At 28.1% G+C, this 21,852-nt stretch overlaps 5 protein-coding genes across 6 annotated transcripts; all 5 read left to right on the forward strand.

Moving 5' to 3' along the window:
• The first annotated feature begins 1,135 nt into the window (after window positions 1-1,135).
• LOC145745908 (uncharacterized) lies at window positions 1,136-2,259 on the forward strand. The gene is made up of 3 exons (XM_082564089.1): window positions 1,136-1,443; window positions 1,737-1,913; window positions 2,025-2,259. Exons 1-3 carry the CDS (start codon window positions 1,136-1,138, stop codon window positions 2,257-2,259), a joined length of 720 nt encoding a protein of 239 aa, XP_082420215.1.
• A 1,761-nt stretch (window positions 2,260-4,020) lies between these two features.
• LOC145745721 (gem-associated protein 4-like) lies at window positions 4,021-5,693 on the forward strand. Its single transcript, XM_082563872.1, has one exon. It carries the CDS (start codon window positions 4,125-4,127, stop codon window positions 5,679-5,681), a length of 1,557 nt encoding a protein of 518 aa, XP_082419998.1. The 5' UTR covers window positions 4,021-4,124; the 3' UTR covers window positions 5,682-5,693.
• Window positions 5,694-5,850: 157 nt separating this feature from the next.
• On the forward strand, window positions 5,851-11,198 carry LOC145744655 (scoloptoxin SSD14-like). The gene is made up of 8 exons (XM_082562560.1): window positions 5,851-6,163; window positions 6,349-6,424; window positions 6,885-7,004; window positions 7,373-7,565; window positions 7,979-8,835; window positions 9,022-9,184; window positions 9,554-9,695; window positions 10,683-11,198. The coding sequence occupies exons 1-8, from the start codon at window positions 5,909-5,911 to the stop codon at window positions 10,800-10,802; spliced, it is 1,926 nt and encodes a 641-aa protein (XP_082418686.1). The 5' UTR covers window positions 5,851-5,908; the 3' UTR covers window positions 10,803-11,198.
• Window positions 11,199-12,304: 1,106 nt separating this feature from the next.
• LOC145746370 (glycerol-3-phosphate acyltransferase 4-like) lies at window positions 12,305-18,479 on the forward strand. Of its 2 annotated transcripts, XM_082564640.1 has the most exons (12): window positions 12,305-12,678; window positions 12,836-12,905; window positions 13,070-13,188; window positions 13,745-13,842; window positions 14,081-14,116; window positions 15,350-15,415; window positions 15,620-15,694; window positions 15,887-15,976; window positions 16,154-16,275; window positions 16,948-17,177; window positions 17,253-17,461; window positions 17,602-18,479. In XM_082564640.1, exons 1-12 carry the CDS (start codon window positions 12,520-12,522, stop codon window positions 18,002-18,004), a joined length of 1,677 nt encoding a protein of 558 aa, XP_082420766.1. In that variant the 5' UTR covers window positions 12,305-12,519; the 3' UTR covers window positions 18,005-18,479. The 2 variants fall into 2 exon arrangements, with proteins under 2 accessions (XP_082420766.1, XP_082420767.1); XM_082564641.1 differs by lacking the exon at window positions 14,081-14,116.
• Window positions 18,480-18,869: 390 nt separating this feature from the next.
• Window positions 18,870-20,905, forward strand: LOC145744612 (uncharacterized). The gene is made up of 2 exons (XM_082562505.1): window positions 18,870-19,107; window positions 19,882-20,905. Exons 1-2 carry the CDS (start codon window positions 18,940-18,942, stop codon window positions 20,656-20,658), a joined length of 945 nt encoding a protein of 314 aa, XP_082418631.1. The 5' UTR covers window positions 18,870-18,939; the 3' UTR covers window positions 20,659-20,905.
• Window positions 20,906-21,852: the final 947 nt, after the last annotated feature.

Below are 21,852 nucleotides of genomic sequence, written 5' to 3' on the forward strand. Positions count from 1 at the left end.
AATCCATTAATACCCCATATAAAAAAGTTAACCTTAGAATAAAATACATTTGGGCTAGCAAGTAATGATAAGCCAACAATCAACAAATTCAACTTACGATTTAGTTCGGTAAAAATATATACGATGAGTTGTATAATAAATGGGGTAGAAGACAATTTATTTTTTTCTTTTCTCTTGTAATTCTGATGCCTTTCGTTAAAAAAACTTTGCACATTTCTTTCGCAATAATAACTTCGAGTCATGTATCGTTTTTTGATTTGAGGTTTTGTACAAATGTAACATTTTCTATAGGTAAAGTTTAAAAAAAATTAAATAAAAAATTAGGGTAATTATTGGCAAATATTTTAAATCTGAAATATGCCGAACAATTTGAAATTAATGAAAGTTTATTTTATGCTGTATGTATGACAGTATGAAGTATTTGCTAAAAAACTTACTGTTTTAAGCTTTTGATTGCTCTAACCAATAGATAATCTTTTACAACCAAACCAATAAACACAAGAAAAGTGACGCCCAATTTTTTTAGAGTGTTCCTAAACGCTGTAATAATCTGTGCCAGAAAATGATCAGGGTGTTGTTTCATCCAAGCTAAATGAACTTCCAATATTTCTTTACCGGTTATAAACTTATAAAAGGCGTCGGTAATTTCCAAAAACAACGACGAAATAATATAACATAGCAGAAATGTTAAACCAGTAATAACAGCTTGGCTAAAAGCAATTCGAAATATTGTTGGCGCTTTTAATTGGTTGTTTTTCCGCTTGTATTGTTCGTATTGCAGTCTTTCATATGTTTTATCAGCACATTGGTCTCGTCTTCTAGGTACATAGTACTGATATCTATAGAAACGGTCTTCACCCGGCATTGTGTTGGTTTTAACTCCAGTTTGCGCTTTAAAAATACAAAATACTTGAACATGTTTTTTATATGATTTGTGTTAAATTTGTTCACTCCGTTTAACTTTCTGTGACGTCATATTTAACTAATGTGAATCACAATAGCCTATAGTTTTTCGTTTTTCGTGTGAAAATATCTTGTAGTAATATTTTTTAATTAAAAACTTCTCCAATGAGGGGCGAAATAGCTGTTCGCATTTTTAATTAATTCATGGTGACTGTAACTCTTACAAGGTGCCATGCCTCGAAGAAAAAAACAGGCAGAGCCACCACCGCCCCTATCCAGTGCGCCTAGTAGCAACGAAAGCGTTAAACAACAGCCTGAACCACAAGCTTCAAAAAAATTCAAGCAAAAGTCTACAGTAAAAGCACCTAACCCAAGAGGCAGGCCTAAAGGTTCTAAAAAGCAAAACAAGCGTGAACAGACGCCATTTTCATCAGAAGATTACATATCGGAAAATGAAAATGATGAGAATTGTCTCTTATATGATGACCCACGCCAACAAAGTCATGACCCGCCCCAGCCAAGTGGGGTGTATTGCAGAAAGTAGGTTTTCATGAAAAGTTTTAAAATTTTAAAATAAACCGTATTTTTAAAGCAATAATACATTTAATATTGGGTTGTTTTTATATATATCTCTGGTGAGTATATAAAAATAATTTTATTGATATATAGGCTAGAATTTTTACAGTGTTACAGACTAGTTTAATTTGTAAATTTTAATTTATAATGCTATTTGTTTTGTGATTTTATATACTTCTTGAAATTGCAACTGTATTTTAGTTCGACTTTTATTTAAGTAAAAAAAAAAAAATCATATTTTTTAGACATGCGCAAAGAAAATTAAACAACAAAAATGCCTATGCTCATATTCGAACCCTGTACTCTAAGTTTCCAAGGGATTACTTTCGGTTAATTTTTCTTAACATCATGGCAACTTTTATCATTTATCTGATCGTTTATCCGTTTATTAATCTTATTTGGAGCTTCTTTATAAACTTTGATGACGAAGTTTCGTAAGTGTTTTTTTAAATTTATTTTGGATAAGTAGTATATTTATATAAGTTGATATTTTTGTTTTGTGGTTTATTAAGTTGTGTGAATTTAATAAGAATTTTTTATTTTAGAACGCTGTTTCGATACTTAAGCGAAGAACCGACATATGAAAGTGGATTTTTTAGTCACTGCCGGAAATTGCGATGGCTTTCATTACCGCCATTTTCTGCCGAGATCGCATCCTTGATTATTGCTGCGTCAATTAAAGATACAGTTGTACTACATTGGGAAGGAATTATGGACGACATTTCATTGACAGAAATTGTTAGTGGACAAATTGCAAGGCGATATCGAAATCATATTTAAATAAAAACTGTTGTTTAAATTTTAAAACAAATTTTAAACAAAAATAAAACATACGTCAATTTAAAAAAACATATACATTTGATTTTTTATTTAAAGTGCATGTTTATTACAGGAAATTGTAAATATTAACAAACTGAGGATAATCAGACCTTGTGATAACATTTTTAAATTTACTGAATGTTTGGTAACCGTTAGGTTATGATAAAGAGAGCCGTAGTATTTTGCGTTCATTTTGCAGAAGCAAGTTACATGCAATTTGAAATAGATTTAACAAATAGGCATAATATAGCGTTGCGACTAAATAAATTATTTACTAACAGCTTGCTAATGTGTTTTTAAGTTCCAAGAGCTATAAATATGTTAACGTGTTAGTATAAGAAGCATGTATGGCGCCGAAAAACTATGGTTTCAAAATGCAATCGCTGCCTGAGTCTGTTAGTGTATATATATTTAGTAATTTAGCTGTTAAAATAATAGTTAATATTTTGCATAGATTTCCTAGATTTTAAATAATTTTCTCTAAAATGGACATAGTAAACTCCAAAGAAGTTGTACTTATATGCGAAGCTTTACATAATGAAATACATTCAAAAAAACCTGAAGGTTTTTACAAATTACTGGAAAACATCTCTAATGGGTTAAGTTATGAACAAAAAAATTTTGAAACTGAGTTTTTGAAAACTAAAACTGTTTACATTTTGCTTTCATATGTTTTAAATGACTGTGAAATAATAGAATTTTTACCAATAAAATCAATTGAAGGATATACCTGTAACCTTTCATGGAATGAATTTTTTGAGATTATTATCAGATGTTCGTTACTTTCAAATTTAGGTGGTTTAATAATGGCAACAGCATCCATTGATTTGGCTATTTCTTTGGCTCAACAATTAAAAAATTATTGTCAACAAAAAATGATAATTGAGCATTTCGTAATTTATTTAACATTTTGTTTTGGTGAATTATATTCAAATAAGGACATCATTAATGAAGAGTTTATTGGTGCTTATACTAAAAAGGTTTTAAATTTACTTGAAGATTTGAAAACAGATTCAATAAATGTAATTGACAATTTTAATATTGAATTAGTCAAAGCTGTTGAAATGTTTGACTTGGGGCACTGTGAGGTTTTAAAAGGAAATCAAACCCGGGAAATTGAAATTGATTTTAATAAATTCCAAGATTTATTAGATATTTCTGAAATACATAAGAGAAAAATGTCCAAGTTAAATTTTGATGAAAATTACATTTACGAGACGATTTTATCATCAAAAAATCTAGCCAATAAAAAAAAATGCATTGATGGTATGAAAACCCTTAAAGAAATTTGGGAAAACAAATTAATATCTTGCAGCTTGAATAAAGAGCAACAACAAATTAATACCACAATTGGAAAATTAGTTCAATCATTAACAAATGCAATTACTAATCTGAAAGTAGATGCTACAGAAAATTTTACAAGTCAAAAATTGTCCTCGAAAATGGAATTACATTTTGAACTTGCTCTATTCAAAGTGAAAAACAATTTATTTGGTTATAATAAAGCTATAACTTACCTTACTAATGGGCTTTTAAATAATAGTTCTTCTGATATTGAAATCGAAAAATGCTACACATGTTTTGCAAAAAAATATGACAATATTTTACAAATTGAACATTTTGTATCATTAGTAAAATTTAACTCTACTATTACGAAAGAAATTAATTTTCAAAAGTGGAAAAAATTAATTTCTATCTGCTTTGAAAAAGTTAATATTAAAACTAAACTGGAAGTTTTGAAATTAGTTTTAAATCAGAACTTCCTAGATCATTATGGGAAATTTTTCAAAAGTCTAAATAACGATTTTAAAAAGGAAATTAATGTTATGTTTAACACAGTTTCAAGATTGGATTCTTCGAACAGTGAAGACCGTATTCTAAAAGTTGTTTGCGATTCTTGCTTTGTTTACCCAGGTTTCGCTATAGAAAAATTAATAGAACTTATTCTATACCAAGACGAACATAATCAAATATTTGCCAATGCTTTACTGAAAATCCCTTTATTAAGTTTATATGGTAATGAGGAACAAGAAAATCTACTCGTAAATATTTTAGTGGAAAAAATTAAATCTGATGGCAGGGAGAAAATTCTCATGAAAGCTGTGAAATTTTTGTTAAAGTTGTTGGAGTTATCGAAAAATCAAAATAAAGCTGGGTTTCAAAATGTTGCTGAGTTTATATTGGATGATATATTAAGTAGATTTATTTTGCCTTTCTTAGCAAATTCTAAAGACCAAGCGTCTGTTATTTTTTCTATAAACTATATTTTCTTAGTTTACAATTTGGATCGATTTGACTTGCTGTCTGTATGTCAACAACTTGGTCTTTCTTATTTCTTGGCACAACTTTTACATTCAACAGAACTTTTGGACAACATTTCAGACATTTTTAAAGAAATTTTACATCTAGTTGTTGAAGCAGCATGCTTAAAAATATCAAATGACGATCAGAAAATTTTAAGTTGGATTTTGAATGTATCAAAGTCCTTATCTTGGAACACTCAGTTGTATTTAAGACCATTACTATGTAAACACGAAGATTATAAAACTTGTTTACCTTTGTCTGTAACTGATATTTGCCAATGTGATTTTCCATTTGATTTAATTAATAACTGTTTAGAAGGTACCGGGTTAACCATTTGGTTTCAGTGTATGCTAATTAACCCTGGTTTACTACCAATTTCAAGTTTAATATTGGATGACTTTTCAGTTAAAAATCAGGAATTGTTTGGTCATGGTATTGTAATAGCATTGACGCAGGTCTTACCGAAATGTACAGAAAAAGATTGGCAAGTTATATTAAATTGCATGCAGGCACTAATTGATCAAAATATTCTTAATATTTCCTGTTCAAATGAGAACCTTAAATCCTTACCCCTGTTTAATTTATTACCATGTAAAGTTCCTATTAGCCTTGCTGCTTTACTGCATAGAGTTACTGGCTTGTTAAGCAGTTCATGCTGCAAAAAATGGATGTCTATATCAAGGTGGGATCGATTTTCAAGAAATTATGTCATTGCAATGAAAGGTATGTTGTTTACCAAACAAAGTTTAGATACTTTTTCCCCTGAATTGTTTTGTGTGTTTAACTTATTTCTATATGCTGTTGATTTTCTTGTCTTACTTGAAGGCATAAAAAGTGGGGATAAAGCATTAAATTCAGTATTTGTTTTTTGCTTGGATCTATTAACCATTTTCGGAAAAACAATTTTAAATTTCCAAGAAATATCTCTTGAAAATGAAGATAGAAAATATGAGTATTATGTGTTACTGAATGATGCAACTCATTATAAATCTGCTATGATGTCTATGTTGGAAATTATCAGTAACCAAAAATTTGAAGACACTTTAACTCAAAAACTGATGACCATATTACCAGCTTAAATATGGTTTAAAACCCACACTTAAAATAACCCATTCTTATAGTTTGTTAAAACTTATTTCATTTTCTTTTATTTTCAAACTTTTTTCATCTGATAAGTTAATTAATATTCACTATTTTTAATTTCATGATAAAAAAAATTAAACCTTTTTTGTTTTTGTTACAGCAGTATTAAGCTAGGTATTATTATTTTAAGTAACCAGTATTTAATGTAAACTAACACAATAAAATGCCGGCAAAGAAAGGTTACATAAGAGTTTCTACTGAAAGTGAAGAAGACAGCACCTCTGACATTGAACTTCAACAAAATGAAAACTGTAAAAAAATAAGATTATTGTCAGGTAGAAATGAATATGAGAACGCAAATGTGAATATATCGTCGGAAACTAACGTATGGAATTGCCAGTGTCTGTCAAGATTATTGGTCTTGTTTTTTCTGTTAATGGTCTCTCTGGGAATGGCCATACATTCTATACCAGATCATGTAAGTACTTTTTTTAATTTTGATCTCTTAAAAACCTTCAACCAATAGTTTTAATAATTTATTATAAAATTCTGTATTGGGTTAAACATAGTAATAAGCTTAAATAAAATAGAGATTTGTTAATTTTACCTTTTTTGAGATGTTGTGGTTTTGTACCTCTTTAAATACTACTTATTGTTTTTTAGAGTGGACACCATCATCTTCCCTCTAAACCTCAAGAACAACATCATCATGTTTATAAAACTGCTGCTGTGGCTGCAAGTAAGTTTAAGTATTATTATTTTTTGTATATATTTTTATCCTAGATATGGGAAGGTCAAATGCGCGATGTAAACATTGAGTAACAATAGTTACTCCGACCCGGTCTCGAATTGCCTATAGCTGTTTATATAGATTGTAATTGCTCGATAATTATGCTGCTGATTAAGTGCTGGTCGGCAGGGGTTTATACCGTTTATAGGGCCTTACTAAGGGGCGCTTCAGCTTAAGATGCAGTGGGAATTGAACCCACGACCTCATTGTGGTGTAACAAGTGTTCTTATCACTACACCATGCTCCCAGCATTGTTGTTTTGGGTACTTTAAATTGAGGAATATTTTTTCCATAGGCTCATTTAAAAAAGCTTTATTTATTGGAATAAAGTTTATTAGATTTAAACTTATGTATCCCTTTAACATAAAATTAATATTTAAACTAACATAACACTGTTTATTAATTGTAGGCCAGCATGAATGTTCAGAAGTAGGAGTAACAATATTAAAGGAAGGTGGCACAGCTGTAGATGCAGCTATTGCTTCTCTACTCTGCCAAGGAGTTGTGGACCCTCAGTTTAGTGGAATAGGTAAGGATTTTAAATAAAAATCTAATTCTAATTTTTAATGTTTTAATTTATTTAGGAACATATCATGACATTTTATGCATAATTGTGTGTGTTTTTTTTAATAATTTATGTGTAAAACTAGTAGCTTGTTGTTTATTATCAATCATTTTTAATGATTCATAATTTTTCCTCGAACTAATTGTGTTTTTCTGAGTAAAAAATTTAATGTTATTGAGTAGCATTCATTTTAAATTTGTGGTACCAAATTCATGCAACTTGTCTAACTTATGTGGTATTAAATGGCTTCGTATTATTCTAGCATTGATAAATAACCAAAATGACTTGCATTTTTAATTTAATTTGACAAAAGTTTTAAATGTTCCTTTTAGGTGGTGGGTTTTTTATGACAATTTTTAACAAAACCACAAATGAATCAACAACTATTGATGCTAGAGAAGTGGCCCCCTCAAAATCTACTCCCAACATGTTTATAAACGAAGGTGAAGGGTCAACTGGGAGCCAGGATTCAAATATTGCAGGGGTTAAATTTATTGGGGTGCCAGGAGAATTAAAGGGTTATAGGTAATAGTTTTAATAAAAAGTTGAAATTTTAGACCTTATTTTGAATTTATTTTTATTTTTTTACATAATCAATTAAGTTGACAACTTTTATACTTTCTTTTATATATAGCTTTTACTCCAATCCAGTCTCGAGTTGCCGTTGGCAGTTTGGGATATTTTTGGGATATGTTGCCTTTGGCAGTTTGGGATAAAAAAATATATATATATAATTGCTTGATAATTACGCTCCTGATAAAGTGCTGGCTCAGCAGGAGTTTATAGCACCTTACTTAAGGCCACTACAGCATGAGAGCAGTGGGGATTAAACCCACGATTTCATGTAGTGTAGCAAGTGTTCTGACTACTACACCATGCTCTCGTTTTTATTTATTTAACTTAACTTATATTCACCAAACTTGTTTGTTTATTTTTAGGTATGCATATAATAAGTATGGTGGTGGAGTGAGTTGGACAAGGTTATTTAAAGAAGCAATTAACAAGGCACAATATGGATTCGCAGTCAGTCGAGAACTAGCTTTAAATCTTCAACAATATAAAACTGAGATTATTGATTCATCGCTGTGTCAAATATTTTGTGACAATTCAAAACACGATGTTAAAAAACATAACGATATAATGCATAGACCAATGCTTGCTAATACTCTAACTGAGGTAAGCAAAAATGGCATTGGCATTTTTTATGAAGGTAAAATGACTGAGAAAATGGCTGATGACATACAAGAAAATGGTGGTATTTTAACTCAGTCTGATTTCAGTGATTACAAGGTTATTGAACGTGAAACTTTAAAAGTTAAACTACCTTTTGCTGAGAAAACTTTGTTAGTTCCTCCTTTGCCATCTGGAGGACCTATATTGGGTTTAATATTAGCAATAATCGATGGTTATAATATTACAAGTGAAAAATTTGACAAAGAGACTGCTCTTCATTGGCATCGGACTGTTGAGGCATTTAAACATAGTTATGGATCCCGTTTTAGTTTCGGTGACGGTGTAAAATCTGAATTTGTTAAATCACTTTTTACACCCGATAATTTAGATGAAATTCGTCAAAAAATTGTAGACACAAAAACTTTTGATCCTGAGTATTATGCCTTGGGTTCGATTCCAAGTGCTGACAGAACAAGAAAGTCGTCGACGACCCATGTCTCTGTGCTGGCTCCCAATGGTGATTCTGTGTCGGTGACGTCAACAATTAATTCAGTTTTTGGTTCCTTTTTTTATTCAGAAAGTACGGGAGTAGTGTTTAATGACGAGATGAGAGATTTTGAAAGTAAATTTTGTTTTTATTTAACTTTATTAAACCTAACAAATACATTTTTTAAATTAATTTATTTATTTAATTTGTAATTTTAATGTAACACTATCTTAGTAAAACTGTTACTAAATTTCAATAAAACCTGACTATCATTTATTTTTAGAGCAATTATTTTTTTTGTATGTCTTGTTTTTTTTACAGTCAATGATGTAAACTCACCGAACAGTATCTCACCCGGTAAACGACCCCAATCTTCTATGACCCCCGGTATTGTGGTTGATGATTATACAATGAACTCTGTGTTTATAATGGGAGGAGCAGGAGGAATGCATATTCCAACTGCTACTGCACTGTCTATATTAAGGTAGTCAATTTTATAAAGTATTTTATAAATCATTTTGTAAAAACTCCATTTTATGTTTTAAACAGATTTTTTATTGTTAACAGTAAACGAAATATTTGTTACCAATTTTGTGAATTTTTTTGTTGTAGTAATAAATTGTATTTCTTGTCTAATATTGTGGTCTTGCATAAGTGGTAAATGAAATCTTTTGAAAAGCCCCTAAGCTAAACAGGATTTAGAACTGTGTTGTGGTTTAAATTACAAAATAAATATTTATGTAAAGATTTCCTAAAAAATATTTTAATCTCTTTTTAAATGATACCTTATTTTTTGCATGAGTTAACTTCATTATTTAAATTAACATGGTTTATGTATTTTTTTAATTTTTAGGTTACTTTATTTTGGTGCTGAAGATTTTGATGATGCTATCGAAGCTAAAAGAGTTCACCACCAACTTTTACCTGATATTTTAAGTTATGAGGAAGATTTTGATAATGAAATTCTAAAAAAATTACAAGAAATTGGCCATAAGGTAAAAAAAATAAACTGTTAATTAAAGTTTTTAAATTTTTTTTTTAGAATTTTTTTTTTAGAATTTTTTTTAAAGTTTTCTATTTTGTTGGGAATTATAAAGATATTTTTAAGTGAAAGTTAACAAAAAATAGTAGTGCTACCATACTAAAAGTCTTAGTTAATTTAATGACCATTATTATGGTTCGAAATCTTAGATTTCTATTGTCATTATATTTATTATTGTTTTTATTCTTATTTGACCGAATTTTGAAAGACGATAACTTTTGTTATTTAAAAGTAAAAGTTCTAAATTTTTAGTATGTTTGTTATTATCCCAACGAATCGCAAAGTTGTTTGTATTATTATTTTGTATGTTGCTATTTAAAATGAAGATTTAACTCTAGCTAAATATTGTTTAATCATTATTTTAGTTTTTTTATAAAATAACGAATCAGTGTAAGTTTAACGCTTGAATAATTTAATAGCGTTCTGGTCATCGTCAAAAATCGTCCTTTTCGCTGTTTATTAAAGTAAAAAATATTGGTTGAAAATTTAAGTAAAATGTTAAAGTATAAGTCAAAAATGTGTAAAATTTTTTTTTTTAATTGTTTTGTTATTATTATATTTTAATACTCGTTTGATTACTAAAAAATTAAGATCGGTATTTTGCTTTTAAATTTAGTTTACTTTTCTATTACAATATTAATGAATGCGTGTTCGTTTGTTAAAATTAGGTTTAAATATAAAAAAGTTCATATTTAAATTTATAATTTAATTAATAAACCTACTAAATAAATTATATTTATAAAAAAGAATCAAACGATTTCGAACCATATTTTATTTATCAAATAAATCTAGTATTTTGTTTGTTAATGCTATTAATTTACAGTCCGCCCTTTTCTTAAACAAAAAAAAATTGTGTAAATGTTAAGTTAAATTTCATAAATTTCTTAATATGAACTACATTATTTAACCTAAATTTTTGTAATTTTTATTGTATTTCAAGCTTGCTGATAAACCGATGAAACTTGACAACTCAAAAGTAAATGGAATAAAAAATCATGTCTCACATATTCACGCTTATTCAGACACAAGGGAGTTAGATGCAGAAGCAGATGGATGGTAAAGCATGGGTCATTGTCAATTTTGTGTTTACTTTGTTATTTAGAATTGGGTCAGATATATTATTATATAGTGTTTTGTTTTTGTTTGTGGTTTTTTATTGTATTATTTAGATTGTAAAATGTATTTGTTTTAATTTGTTATTTAAATCAGGTTTATTAATTTGTGTTAAAAGTACTTGTACTATATATTGTGAATTGTTCCTTTATTTTAAAAACTAGTATAGAATAATTTTGTATCATATAAATAATACAATCTATAACTTTTTATATTTATAATTGAATTGTTTAAAATCAATATTTTTTATTTTCGTAAGTTATTTTTGAATCGGTACATTTTTAAATTTTGTAATTTTTTTTGCTTTTTATTAACACATGAAAAATAATTTATTGCTAAAAGTGCTGCCCTTTAAATGAAAATCGATTTTTAAATTTTACATTTTTTAAATTTGATTTTATGATTTTAAAAAATTGTGTAAATATCTAGTACTGTCTTCCTAAAAGTCTTCATAAATAGTAGAGTTGAAATTATTAGTTTTTTTGGTTGATGGTATTTTGTGTTTTAATATTTTATTTTAAATTTCACTGTGAAAAAATACTTTTAAATTTTTATTTAGTTGTCAGTATAATACATTAAACTTAATACCAATTCAGTCACAGTATTTTAAAATAAAAAATCATGTGTTTTAGCTAAATCAAGTATAAAAAAGATATTTTTAACGTGTTTATACACAATTTATGTTTGACTTTTTTGTTTTTTAGTTGAAATTATTTTTTGCAATCAAATTATTTAATTTTTTTCGCACTAAGTTTTAAAAACTTTATTATTTCGTCAGTTAATTTAGTTATGTGAACAAATGTTTATTTTATTTTTTTTGCGTATTATTTATATGTATTTGTTTAGTACTAATGTGTTATTTAATTTAATGTTGTATGTAGTCTTTTTAACTTGTATTTTATTTGATTATGTTATATTTATGTTAAGGTTAATTTAATTAGAAAAAGATAATTTAATACATTTTAACCAAACTATAAAACTGTGCTTCTTTTTTAACATTTTAAATTTTAAAAACTTTTTGAGATATCAGCAGTTTTATTTAAAATATTTTAGATTACAAATTAAAAAAAAATACAAAAACTTTTGCTGTCCTGGCATATAGTCCTTGAGTATCACGCTGAAAACCATAGTAACTTCTGTTAAGCAAAAAGTTAACCCAAAACTATTAATTATCTGGCAATGTTAATATGTAAAAACATACACTGGCAACATCAGACTGGTTTAGTTAACATATCTTTCTTTTACCTTATAGTTTTGAAATGGCCTTTTAACGTTGGGGATAAATTAAAACAAAACATGTAACAGATGTTTACTGGCAACACTAGAAAAAGGTACAAAATAAAATGACAACACTGGAAAAAATAATTGAGTCAGCTGTTTTTTTTTTGTTTACAATTTGGCGTGATATATATTTGTAAGAGAAATTGGCAAACTGCGTAGGTAGTTTTATTTTTGTTAAAATAAACATGCAGGTTGAAAAAATGGCAGCTATGATAAATTTGGTCAAGTATTTTAATGTTTTTTGTTTGATTACAACAAAAAAAATGGAAAATAGACTAAGCGATCAAAATAGCAATTTGTTACGTCATTTTACCCAAATTTTTAAATATTAACATTTTAAATTTTTTATTAAAGGTGTACAGAGCAAAAAACAAAATTTAAAAATGGCTGTTACTGATGTAATATCGACTTTAACAACATTGTTTAAATTATCTTACTATGCCGGACTTTTTTTACTTTTATTGGTCGTTGTCCCAGCAATTCTTGGGAGGCAAATAGGAATTAGAAGATTATATATTTCATTGCTAATGAGACTGTTTCAAGTAAGCATTATTTAAGCTAGAGTGTATATATTTATTAGGCCTATTAAATTTTGCTTGTTGCCTGTATTTTAATGTTTTTATGTTGAAATTAAAATGATTTTTCAATCTTAATGCCTTTTTATTTTTGAATTATTTTTTACTCACTCAAATGTTTTAGTGGGGAACAGCTCGCATACAAAGAGCAGAGGAATCTCAAAATAAAATAATTCTTGTATCAGGGGCTGAAGGTAGTAAATTTACTAAATGAAAAAAATATTTGTATTTTTTTAAAAATTGAATGCCTAGTTAAAATAAGTTAAAATACGTTAACACTGTTTCAATAAAATCATTTTAATTCACTTAGATTTGTGTTCTCTTTTAACAAACTTTTTAATTTTTTTTGTTTTTACAGATATAATTGAAAAAGAGAACTCAATAAATAGGATGGGAAGTTTAAATAACTGTGTTGATGAACAACATAAAAAATTTGAGCTTAGTGATGTTGTTTACCTTATCAAAAGTGGAGTCGAGGTAACAATGGTTTTAATTTAATAATTTTATTTTTTTTTAAATAGGCCTATTGTATTAAAATTTTTTTTAGTATGCTTTTCTTAGTTTGTAAAAAAATGTTTGTTTATTATATTATTATTTTGTTACTTTTCTTAAAAAGCCACTTTGTTGACCTTTTTAATTCGTCTTTTTATTGATTTATTCTCTTTCTATTATTGACCTTAATTCTTAATTGTTCAGGTTAATTAAAATAAACAAATGATATTTTTTTTATGTGTTTTTAGGCATTTTTTTTGTTTGCAAACTAGACTTTTAAATTAAAAATAAGTTTTGCATGTTGTCTTATGCATTTTTAGCAAATTAAATATTTATCAAAGTTAATTATTAACATTGACAGTGGGCTATTAAATATAAACTATTAAACCCAAAATTTTGTTTATTTCGTTAAACATTTTACACTATATACCTATAAAACAGAAAAAATAAAGTTATTATCTTTGATTGACACATTTTATCACAAACTGTTTCCAGTTTTTTTAATTAAAAAAAAACATTAATTTTTTTTAATTGTATTTAGGCTGTTATTGATGATGAGGTGACCAAAAGATTTAGAGCCGAAGAACTTCCATCTTGGAATCTTTTAACAAGATCAAATTTTCATTATCACTTTATCAGGTATTTATTTATTATAAACTTTTATTTTTTTGGTTGTTTTTATTTTTATTAATCAAATTTAATGTAGTGTGTACTTTCTAGTTTTTTAATTTGTAGCCTAGTTGAATATAATTTTGATTTTTTCAAAGTAATTTTGATTTAATTTTTGTTGTAGAAAAAATTTATTTTTTATAATTACAAAATTGAAATAATTCATCCATTTTCAATAATTACCAATTTTCATTTTTGCCTGAATTAGTTTTTACAATGGAAAATGGCACGAGACAAATTGTAGGTAATATATTCTGCGGTTTATATGTTTTATACACATATTAGTGGCTTTAAGTTGTGCCTATTTAGTGTGCAACGAACCAGTAAAAATAAAAATTATGTAAACTGTTCTGGCCTACCAGTAAAGTTAAAACTAAGTAATTATATTACCTGTCAAAATACCTGTTAAACATTAAAAGCATGAATTTTCTTTAGCGTTTATTCAAATATTTATTTAAACTGATCGACTTAGTAAAAATGCATGTTTGTGTTGTGTGATAATAGAGTGTTTTATCAGCATGTAAGTTGTTGTTTGTAAATTTTTTTTTGTAACTATTAATAACATTAAGTAGGCATTGGCTTCACTATAGCATTATCCTAAAAATTCCCAAATCTGTTTATATTTTTGCAAAAAAAATTTTGTGAAATGCGCATTCAATGGGGTGTTATTACATCAATAGGCTAAACTGTCATTGGTAACACACAACAAATTCAAAAACAATTTGAATCACATTTATTTTGCCTTTAAACTTTATTGTTGTTAAACCAATGTTCAAGGTTTGACAATAAAACAGTAATAATTTGTATGAGTTTTGCAATAAGACATAAATCTAACTTGTCATGCTTGTTACAACCTTCTCATTTAATCTTGGTCTAAAGTCCAAAGATTACTGTTTACTATGGTTTAACACTGACCTAGTACTTTTTTTTAATTTTGATGTTTTACATACTTATTAAGAAAATTATATTACATAATGTTGTACAATTAAAATCTTTAAAAATAGATATATAAAAGTGTTTTTATGATGGTTCTAAATTGTTAATTTATTATAATTTAGTTTTTGGCATTTTTAATTTTGATTTTTGGGCACTATTTGTAGAATAGGAAGTAATTAAATTTTTGGTATTTAAAAATGTTGGACACATTTCACTTTTTGTGTATTTGCAGTGTTTATTGCATGATAATTGGGGTTTTCACGTACACTTTGACATTTATACAACGTCAATATATAACTAACGTCATTTTATGATAAATATACCATCTAAAATGATTAATTTTTATGTTAACAATATTTTAAATAGATTTTTAATTTAACAATGTCCTAAAAATTAGGTACTATGCATTTTATCATTTTATTCATATCTGTTTATTGAAAAAAAAAGCTTTAAAATCTTTACATAGATAACCGCAAACCACAAATTATATTCTATTTAATTTTAAAGTATAAAAAATGATAAAATTCATGTTTTTTTCTAGTGTTCGACTTTCCATACTTTGGTTTTGTGGAGTTATTCTTCGATATTGCGTTCTCCTGCCTCTCAGGTATTAGCTACTGATTAAAATTTTAAATACATTTTAATTAACTTAAATCTTATTGTACTTACATGCTTAGATTTAAATAAGTTACAAAAAATAAAACAAATTTTGTATACAAGGACAACAAAAGGATTAAATATATGCTAAATCTTTTAGATTGTTTACTATATTTATTTTTACATTAACAAAGCAATTTTCATTTTATTTCAGAATCTTAATCACTTTTTTTGCTTGTGCTTGGTTATTGGCTACAATGTTACCCTTAACTGTTATGAAGGACTCAAAGTAAGTTAAATTATTCCAGTTTTGTTTTTGTCAACTTATGTGGTGCACATTTAAGCCATGTGGGAATATATCACATTTCCTTTTTTATATTGACTAGTACACTTATGCCTAAAAAAGAATTTCCATGCACCTTTCGCATGGCTTTTTAAAATCTTTTTTTGTATATATTTTAATTTTGTAATTTGTTTTTAGCTTTAAGAAAAAGATGGCCTATTATGTTAATGTTGTTGGATTTCGAATAATTTGTAGAGGTTTCTCAGCTGTTATAACTTACCATGACAGGTTATTTAAATTATTTAATGAATAAAAATAGCTTTAAACATTAAAGTTAAAAACCATGTAAATCTTATGTTTCTGTGCATAATTTATAACACATTGAATTATTATGCCTATTTTTATGTGGTGCAAATTTATTACATTTTTGCTTTAAATAAAGCTTAAACATTGTTTTTTTTGCAGAGAAAATATGCCAAAATCTGGTGGAATTTGTGTTGCCAACCATACAACCACACTAGATGCAGCAGTGCTTATGCAGGATAGACCTTATGCCATATTAGGTCAAATACATGGTGGTTTTCTAGGTGAGAACGGTAATTTATGGGGTATTGTGTGATATTTTAATGTATATTTATAGTCAGTTAATGCTTCAGTAGATACAACTGTAGTTTAAGTTTATTGTGTTACACTTGATTTATCTTACACTTGATGATTTTAAGTTAGGCAGTATTTTATAATAAAGCATTTTTTTAATGTTAATTGTAAGGCTTAAAATAAAATCATTCGAAAATAGAACAAATTTATGAATAAAAACTTTTTAAAATATATATCTCAATTAGTTCTTGCTTAAATTTTGTATATATATATATATTTTTTTATTTTTTTGTATATACCTTTATCCTCGATGTGGAAAGGTCGAATGCGCGACTTTAACATAGAGTAACATCAGTTACTTCGACCCAGTCTCGAGTTGCCTTCAACAGTTTAGGATACTATATAGATTATAATTGCCCGGTAACTATGCTGCTGATTAAGTGCTGGCTCAGCAGGAGTTTATAGCGCCTTGTTTAAGGGCGCTCAGCATGGAAGCAGTGGGGATTGAACCCTTGACCCCATGGTGGTGTAGCAAGTGTTCTTACCACTACACTATGCTGCCAGTTCTAAATATATATATATATAAATTTTTTAAACAAAAAATATTATTTTGTTAATTTTATAGTCCGGTTAGTTTTATGATTATTGTTGGTTAATTTTAGGATGGTTAATGAGAACCATGTCAAAAGCAACCAAACACGTCTGGTTCGAGCGCTCAGAGACCAGAGATCGACAATTTGTGTCAAAAAGAATAATGGAGCATGTTAGCGACCCAAACAATTTCCCAGTGTTGCTATTTCCCGAGGGCACTTGCATAAACAACACCTCTGTTATGATGTTCAAGAAAGGTTCTTTTGAAATACCAACCACTATATACCCTGTTGCTATAAAAGTGAGTAATAAAATAATTGGTTACAATTTTTGCTTGTAATTTTTTACCTTAACACTACATTTGTTATTGTTTTAGTACAACCCCTGGTTCGGAGATGCATTTTGGAACAGTTCTAAACACGGAATGATCCAATATTTACTTGTTGTAATGTCAAGTTGGGCTATTGTAGCTGATGTGTGGTATTTGCCAGCTATGACACGTAACCCGGATGAAAATGCAATCGAATTTGCAAGCAGAGTTAAATCTGTGATTGTCAGAAAAGGAGGATTAGTTGATTGTGCTTGGTGAGTTAAAAGCAATTTTAGATTTAACAGATTTTTTATGTTGCGGTAAAATTTTTATAATATTATTAATTTATAGGTTTATAATTGCTATTTAAGATCATTATTGTTTGTATTCATTTTTTTAATTTAAAATCTTTTAGGGATGGCCAACTTAAAAGAATGAGAGTCAAGGAATCTTACCTAAAACAAAAACAGAAGGAATTGGGAGAATTATTTGCTGAAGACGAAGATGACTACCTCCAGAAAACTCCTCTCAAAAAAGTCCGCTTTAATCTCAATCCAGAATTCTCTGAAGAAGACTCGGATGCTTCGCTTCTGGATGACATTGTAGAGGAAGAAGATTCATCTTTTGTTGATGAGATGAAAAACGAAGCTCCACATTTGGCAGAGGAAGATCAGAAAGATCTGCATCTGGAAGATGATGGCGACATTTTGGAGCAAAAAGAAAACAGTGAAGTTTTAGACAATAACTTGACCTCAACAAATGGGGTAACTTCAAATGGAATAATTTACAGAAACACTGCAACAACTACCCCAGAGTAATATAATCATTTTATTTTAATCAAAATATTGTGTTTTTAATAAGTTAATGGGTAAAAAACTGCAATATAGTAAACAAAATAGTTGTTAAAGTGCAGATAAGGTTTTTGTAATTGAGATTTCACGTTAATTTTCTTTATTTGCCATTACACACACTATGTTATGTTAAACCACACTTGCAAATATATGTTGAAATCAAATACAAATCAGCCATTCAAAGTCTTTGAAATATTTATCTTGTTAGCAATTGATATATAAATGTATTGTCATTTTATTTGCTTTTTTGCCTTTTACGTCTTTTGTTGAATCGGGTTTTTTTGTTGCTTAACCATATATAATTTCTTTGTAGTACAAAAGGGTTGATTGTAGTTTTTAAAACTAATTTCTTTGTTTACATGACTACACCTTATTATACTTTGATGTATATATTTAATCTGCCACTAATGAATAGATTTCAAATAAAAGTTGGATAACTTACTGAAAATTATCTCTTGGTTTACCCCCAACGTTATTAGTTTTGAATGATAAGGGTTTTAGGATTTACTAATTCTTTAAACATGTAAGTCCTATTTTTAAGTATATCTTATCCTATTTTATTATAGAATTTAAACACTGAAAAATGTCAAAAATTTTAAGAGGCCTGTGGCACGAAAAATTAACTATTATTTGATTAACAAATTATGAAAAAAAATTGATCAACATTTTAAGATCAAATAATTTATAACAAAACACACGGAATGCTAATTTCAGTCTCTTAAAAAAAGTCTTACGGTTATCCTCATTTATATAATAAATTAGCATGAATCGTTGTGATTAAAATAGTGATAAAAGAAATACTAAAAATACATACTTTCCATCGTTTTAAGCCTCGTCCCTTAATTTTTAACGTAAAATTAGGTATTTTGTCCTGTCTAAAAAGCACAAAATTATAGTCAACGATGGGCCGAAAAAAGAAAAGACCAATTAAGCCATGGTGCTGGTACTGCAATCGAATTTTTGACGACGAGAAAATCTTGATTCAACATCAAAAAGCTAAGCATTTTAAATGTCATGTATGTCATAAAAAGCTGTTTACGGGACCCGGCTTGGCCATCCACTGCATGCAGGTAAGTGGATGCTATTTTTAAATTTTGCGTTTTTATAACTCAAATTTTAGTCGATCGTTTTTTGGCAAAATATTTTTTAGCTTCTTATTTATTTTAAAGGGATTTTTTTATTACACATGTATTTGTTTCGTTTAAATTACCCTTTAAAGGTTATTTCAAAAACGGAAATTGCTATTTTGGAAAAGTAAAACAGTAAGCTAATTTCATTATATTTATGCCAGTGTTAGTTAATGTTTTGTGTGGGTTTTTTAAATACATTAATGTCTAAAAGTAAAACATTTGTATAGCCTATACATATTGCAATTAATTTTTTATCTACTTTTTTGATTGGTTCAACATTTCAGCAGCTTTGCCTATATTGAAATCTTAAGTAAGGTACCGTGACATTTTAGTCTTTATTACCAACAAAATAACTTTAACAAAACTAAAGTACTATTTAAAATAAAAATTAACAGCTTTTTGATGCCGAGTAGTTAGTATAACTTTGCAGGTTCATGATTCGCGCTTCAATGTTTATCTTCACAGATTTAACAGGTTTGTACCTCAAAGGTACAGTACCAAGTGATATAATTTTCACAATGTAAGCACAATAAGAACAAATTTGCCTAAGGATATTTTGTTATATATTGCAAATTACCGAACTTTTTATTTAAAGCTTAAAAAATTAATTGCAACTTAATAAGGTTCATAAGATAGTCAATATGTAACAAAAATCTTTACAAAATTGTTCTTGTTTTTTTTAATCTTCTTGTAAGACCGAATTCTTTATTTTAGGTTCATAAGGAAAACATCGCCGGAGTTCCAAACTCAGTTCAAGGTCGAACCAATGTCGAAATTGAGATTTACGGGATGGAAGGAATCCCGGAAAAAGATCAGGAAGAACATGCAAGAAAGATCAAGGAGAATGGAGGACCTAAAAACAAAAAAAGAAAAACAGATGATGATTCCTCAGATGAAGATGACGAAGAGGAAGAAGGATCAAGTAACATGTTTGGGATGGGAGGGCAAATGCCTTTTCCCGGTATGGGGATGCCTCCAATGGGTATGGGTATGCCGAATATGATGGGTATGCCCCCAATGGGACCAATGGGCATGATGGGTCCCATGGGTATGGGACCTAACATGAGGTGGCCCAACCAACGTATGATGGGGCCAATGGGAGGTCCGATGGGACCGTACCCACCAATGGGGCCAAGAGGACCTATGGGGCCAATGGGTTCTAATATGGGTCCGAATGGGGGGTCGTCTGAATATAGTAGTGAACAGGGTGGTCAAGGTGACCCCTCGCAAGATAACTCAGGTCCCAAACCCTTATTTCCAGCAGCTCAAATCATACAACAAAACCAAGCTGAGGCAAATAAGTCCGAAAGTACAATTAAATCAGGCCCAAAAATTTCGGCAAATTGTAAATTAATGCATCCAGGAGATGATGAAGTTTCATTGGAAGAACTTAGAGCCAGTCTCCCAAAGTACTGCCGTACTATCTCCCAACCACCTCGATTACATCAACCTAATACTAGCAGAGAATTCAGAGGTAGACCAAATTACTAACTTGTTATTTTTTGTTCTTTTTCTAAAAAACGTTATGACTTTTAATTAAATACTAACAAAAAACATTTTTGGACTTGTTTTTGTGTGGACTTTGCTGCTTTATTATTGGCATGTTTATAACATTAATTTGTAAACTGGTTTGTTTAAAGAGTATTTAAAATAATTGCATTATAAAATATTAAGTTTATATTAATCCTATAATTTTTAAACTTAGTTTGTACTGCCCATTTTCGATTTAAAATGCATTATCAAACTATTAGTTTTGGTGAAATTCTGAAGTTTTTGTGTGATTTCGTTGTAATAAAATTTGTTTTTAAAATTATCGAGTGATTTTTTATTATATTTTAATTTTGTATCTCTTAAACTTAAAAATAAATAAAAAAACATTAACTTAGGTTAAAAAAAGCCTCCTTTTATTTGTAGTTCTAAAAAAGTACCTTTTTAAATTTGAGGTTTTAATTTGTTTAGAAATGTTGTTTTTAAATTATTTTTAAAGAGGTTTTGTATTTCAAAGTAAATTTAATAAGGTATACTTAAGTAAGATAATAGCGTTAATTGGTATTTACCTTACTAGGTAATTATGATTAAAATTAACCCGTTAAGATAAACCTTATTATGCTCTTAATATAAACAAACAAATAGTTTCTATAAAAAAATTACATTAAGACAATTAAAATTTAATAAAAAACAAAAAAGTATTTTTTTTTCAAAATATGCAGATTAAATAAATTGTATGAAACACAAAACCAAACCAATTAAGTTAACTAAAACGTTCGTATCCTATTGCATTGTCGTCCATTAGTATGCTCCTTACTTAAAACATATAGCCCCGCCGCACAAAACAAAACGCATTAGTTGTTAATGTTTTGCAGCAGCAAGTTGTGTTTAAGAAAATTTTAAAATGCGAACTAATAACAAACAAGAAACTTTAAATCTTATATTTATAGTTGTTGTGTGTATTTTTTCAACAACAAAAGGTAAGACAATTAAGCAGAATTTTGATGTAGGACTATTTAACGTAGAAGTTAGGCTAATTATTTTATTTTTTAAGGCTTACAATGCTACAAGTGTAATTCTGTAGCAAATAATAAAGATTGTTCGGAAATTGTGGATTGTCCATCTGCAGTAAGTTGATTTTTTTAATCTAATTATAAAGCTAATACTTTGCAATTTTTAGACTAAATCAAATATAAA

Source organism: Corella eumyota, chromosome 3 (genome assembly GCF_963082875.1).
Source record: "Corella eumyota chromosome 3, kaCorEumy4.1, whole genome shotgun sequence".
Classification (NCBI taxonomy): Eukaryota; Metazoa; Chordata; class Ascidiacea; order Phlebobranchia; family Corellidae; genus Corella; species Corella eumyota.

Coding starts and splice junctions, on each gene's coding strand:
- LOC145744612 (XM_082562505.1), top strand. CDS start 18,940: ATGGGCCGAAAAAAGAAAAGACCAATTAAGCCATGGTGCTGGTACTGC. Junction 19,108..19,881: donor TGGCCATCCACTGCATGCAG/GTAAGTGGATGC, acceptor TCTTTATTTTAG/GTTCATAAGGAAAACATCGC.
- LOC145746370 (XM_082564640.1), top strand. CDS start 12,520: ATGGCTGTTACTGATGTAATATCGACTTTAACAACATTGTTTAAATTA. Junction 13,189..13,744: donor TTATCAAAAGTGGAGTCGAG/GTAACAATGGTT, acceptor AATTGTATTTAG/GCTGTTATTGATGATGAGGT. Junction 16,276..16,947: donor AATACATGGTGGTTTTCTAG/GTGAGAACGGTA, acceptor GGTTAATTTTAG/GATGGTTAATGAGAACCATG.
- LOC145745721 (XM_082563872.1), top strand. CDS start 4,125: ATGTTTAACACAGTTTCAAGATTGGATTCTTCGAACAGTGAAGACCGT.
- LOC145745908 (XM_082564089.1), top strand. CDS start 1,136: ATGCCTCGAAGAAAAAAACAGGCAGAGCCACCACCGCCCCTATCCAGT. Junction 1,444..1,736: donor AGTGGGGTGTATTGCAGAAA/GTAGGTTTTCAT, acceptor ACATGCGCAAAG/AAAATTAAACAACAAAAATG. Junction 1,914..2,024: donor AACTTTGATGACGAAGTTTC/GTAAGTGTTTTT, acceptor TTTTTATTTTAG/AACGCTGTTTCGATACTTAA.
- LOC145744655 (XM_082562560.1), top strand. CDS start 5,909: ATGCCGGCAAAGAAAGGTTACATAAGAGTTTCTACTGAAAGTGAAGAA. Junction 7,566..7,978: donor GGAGAATTAAAGGGTTATAG/GTAATAGTTTTA, acceptor GTTTATTTTTAG/GTATGCATATAATAAGTATG. Junction 8,836..9,021: donor CGAGATGAGAGATTTTGAAA/GTAAATTTTGTT, acceptor TTTTTTTTACAG/TCAATGATGTAAACTCACCG.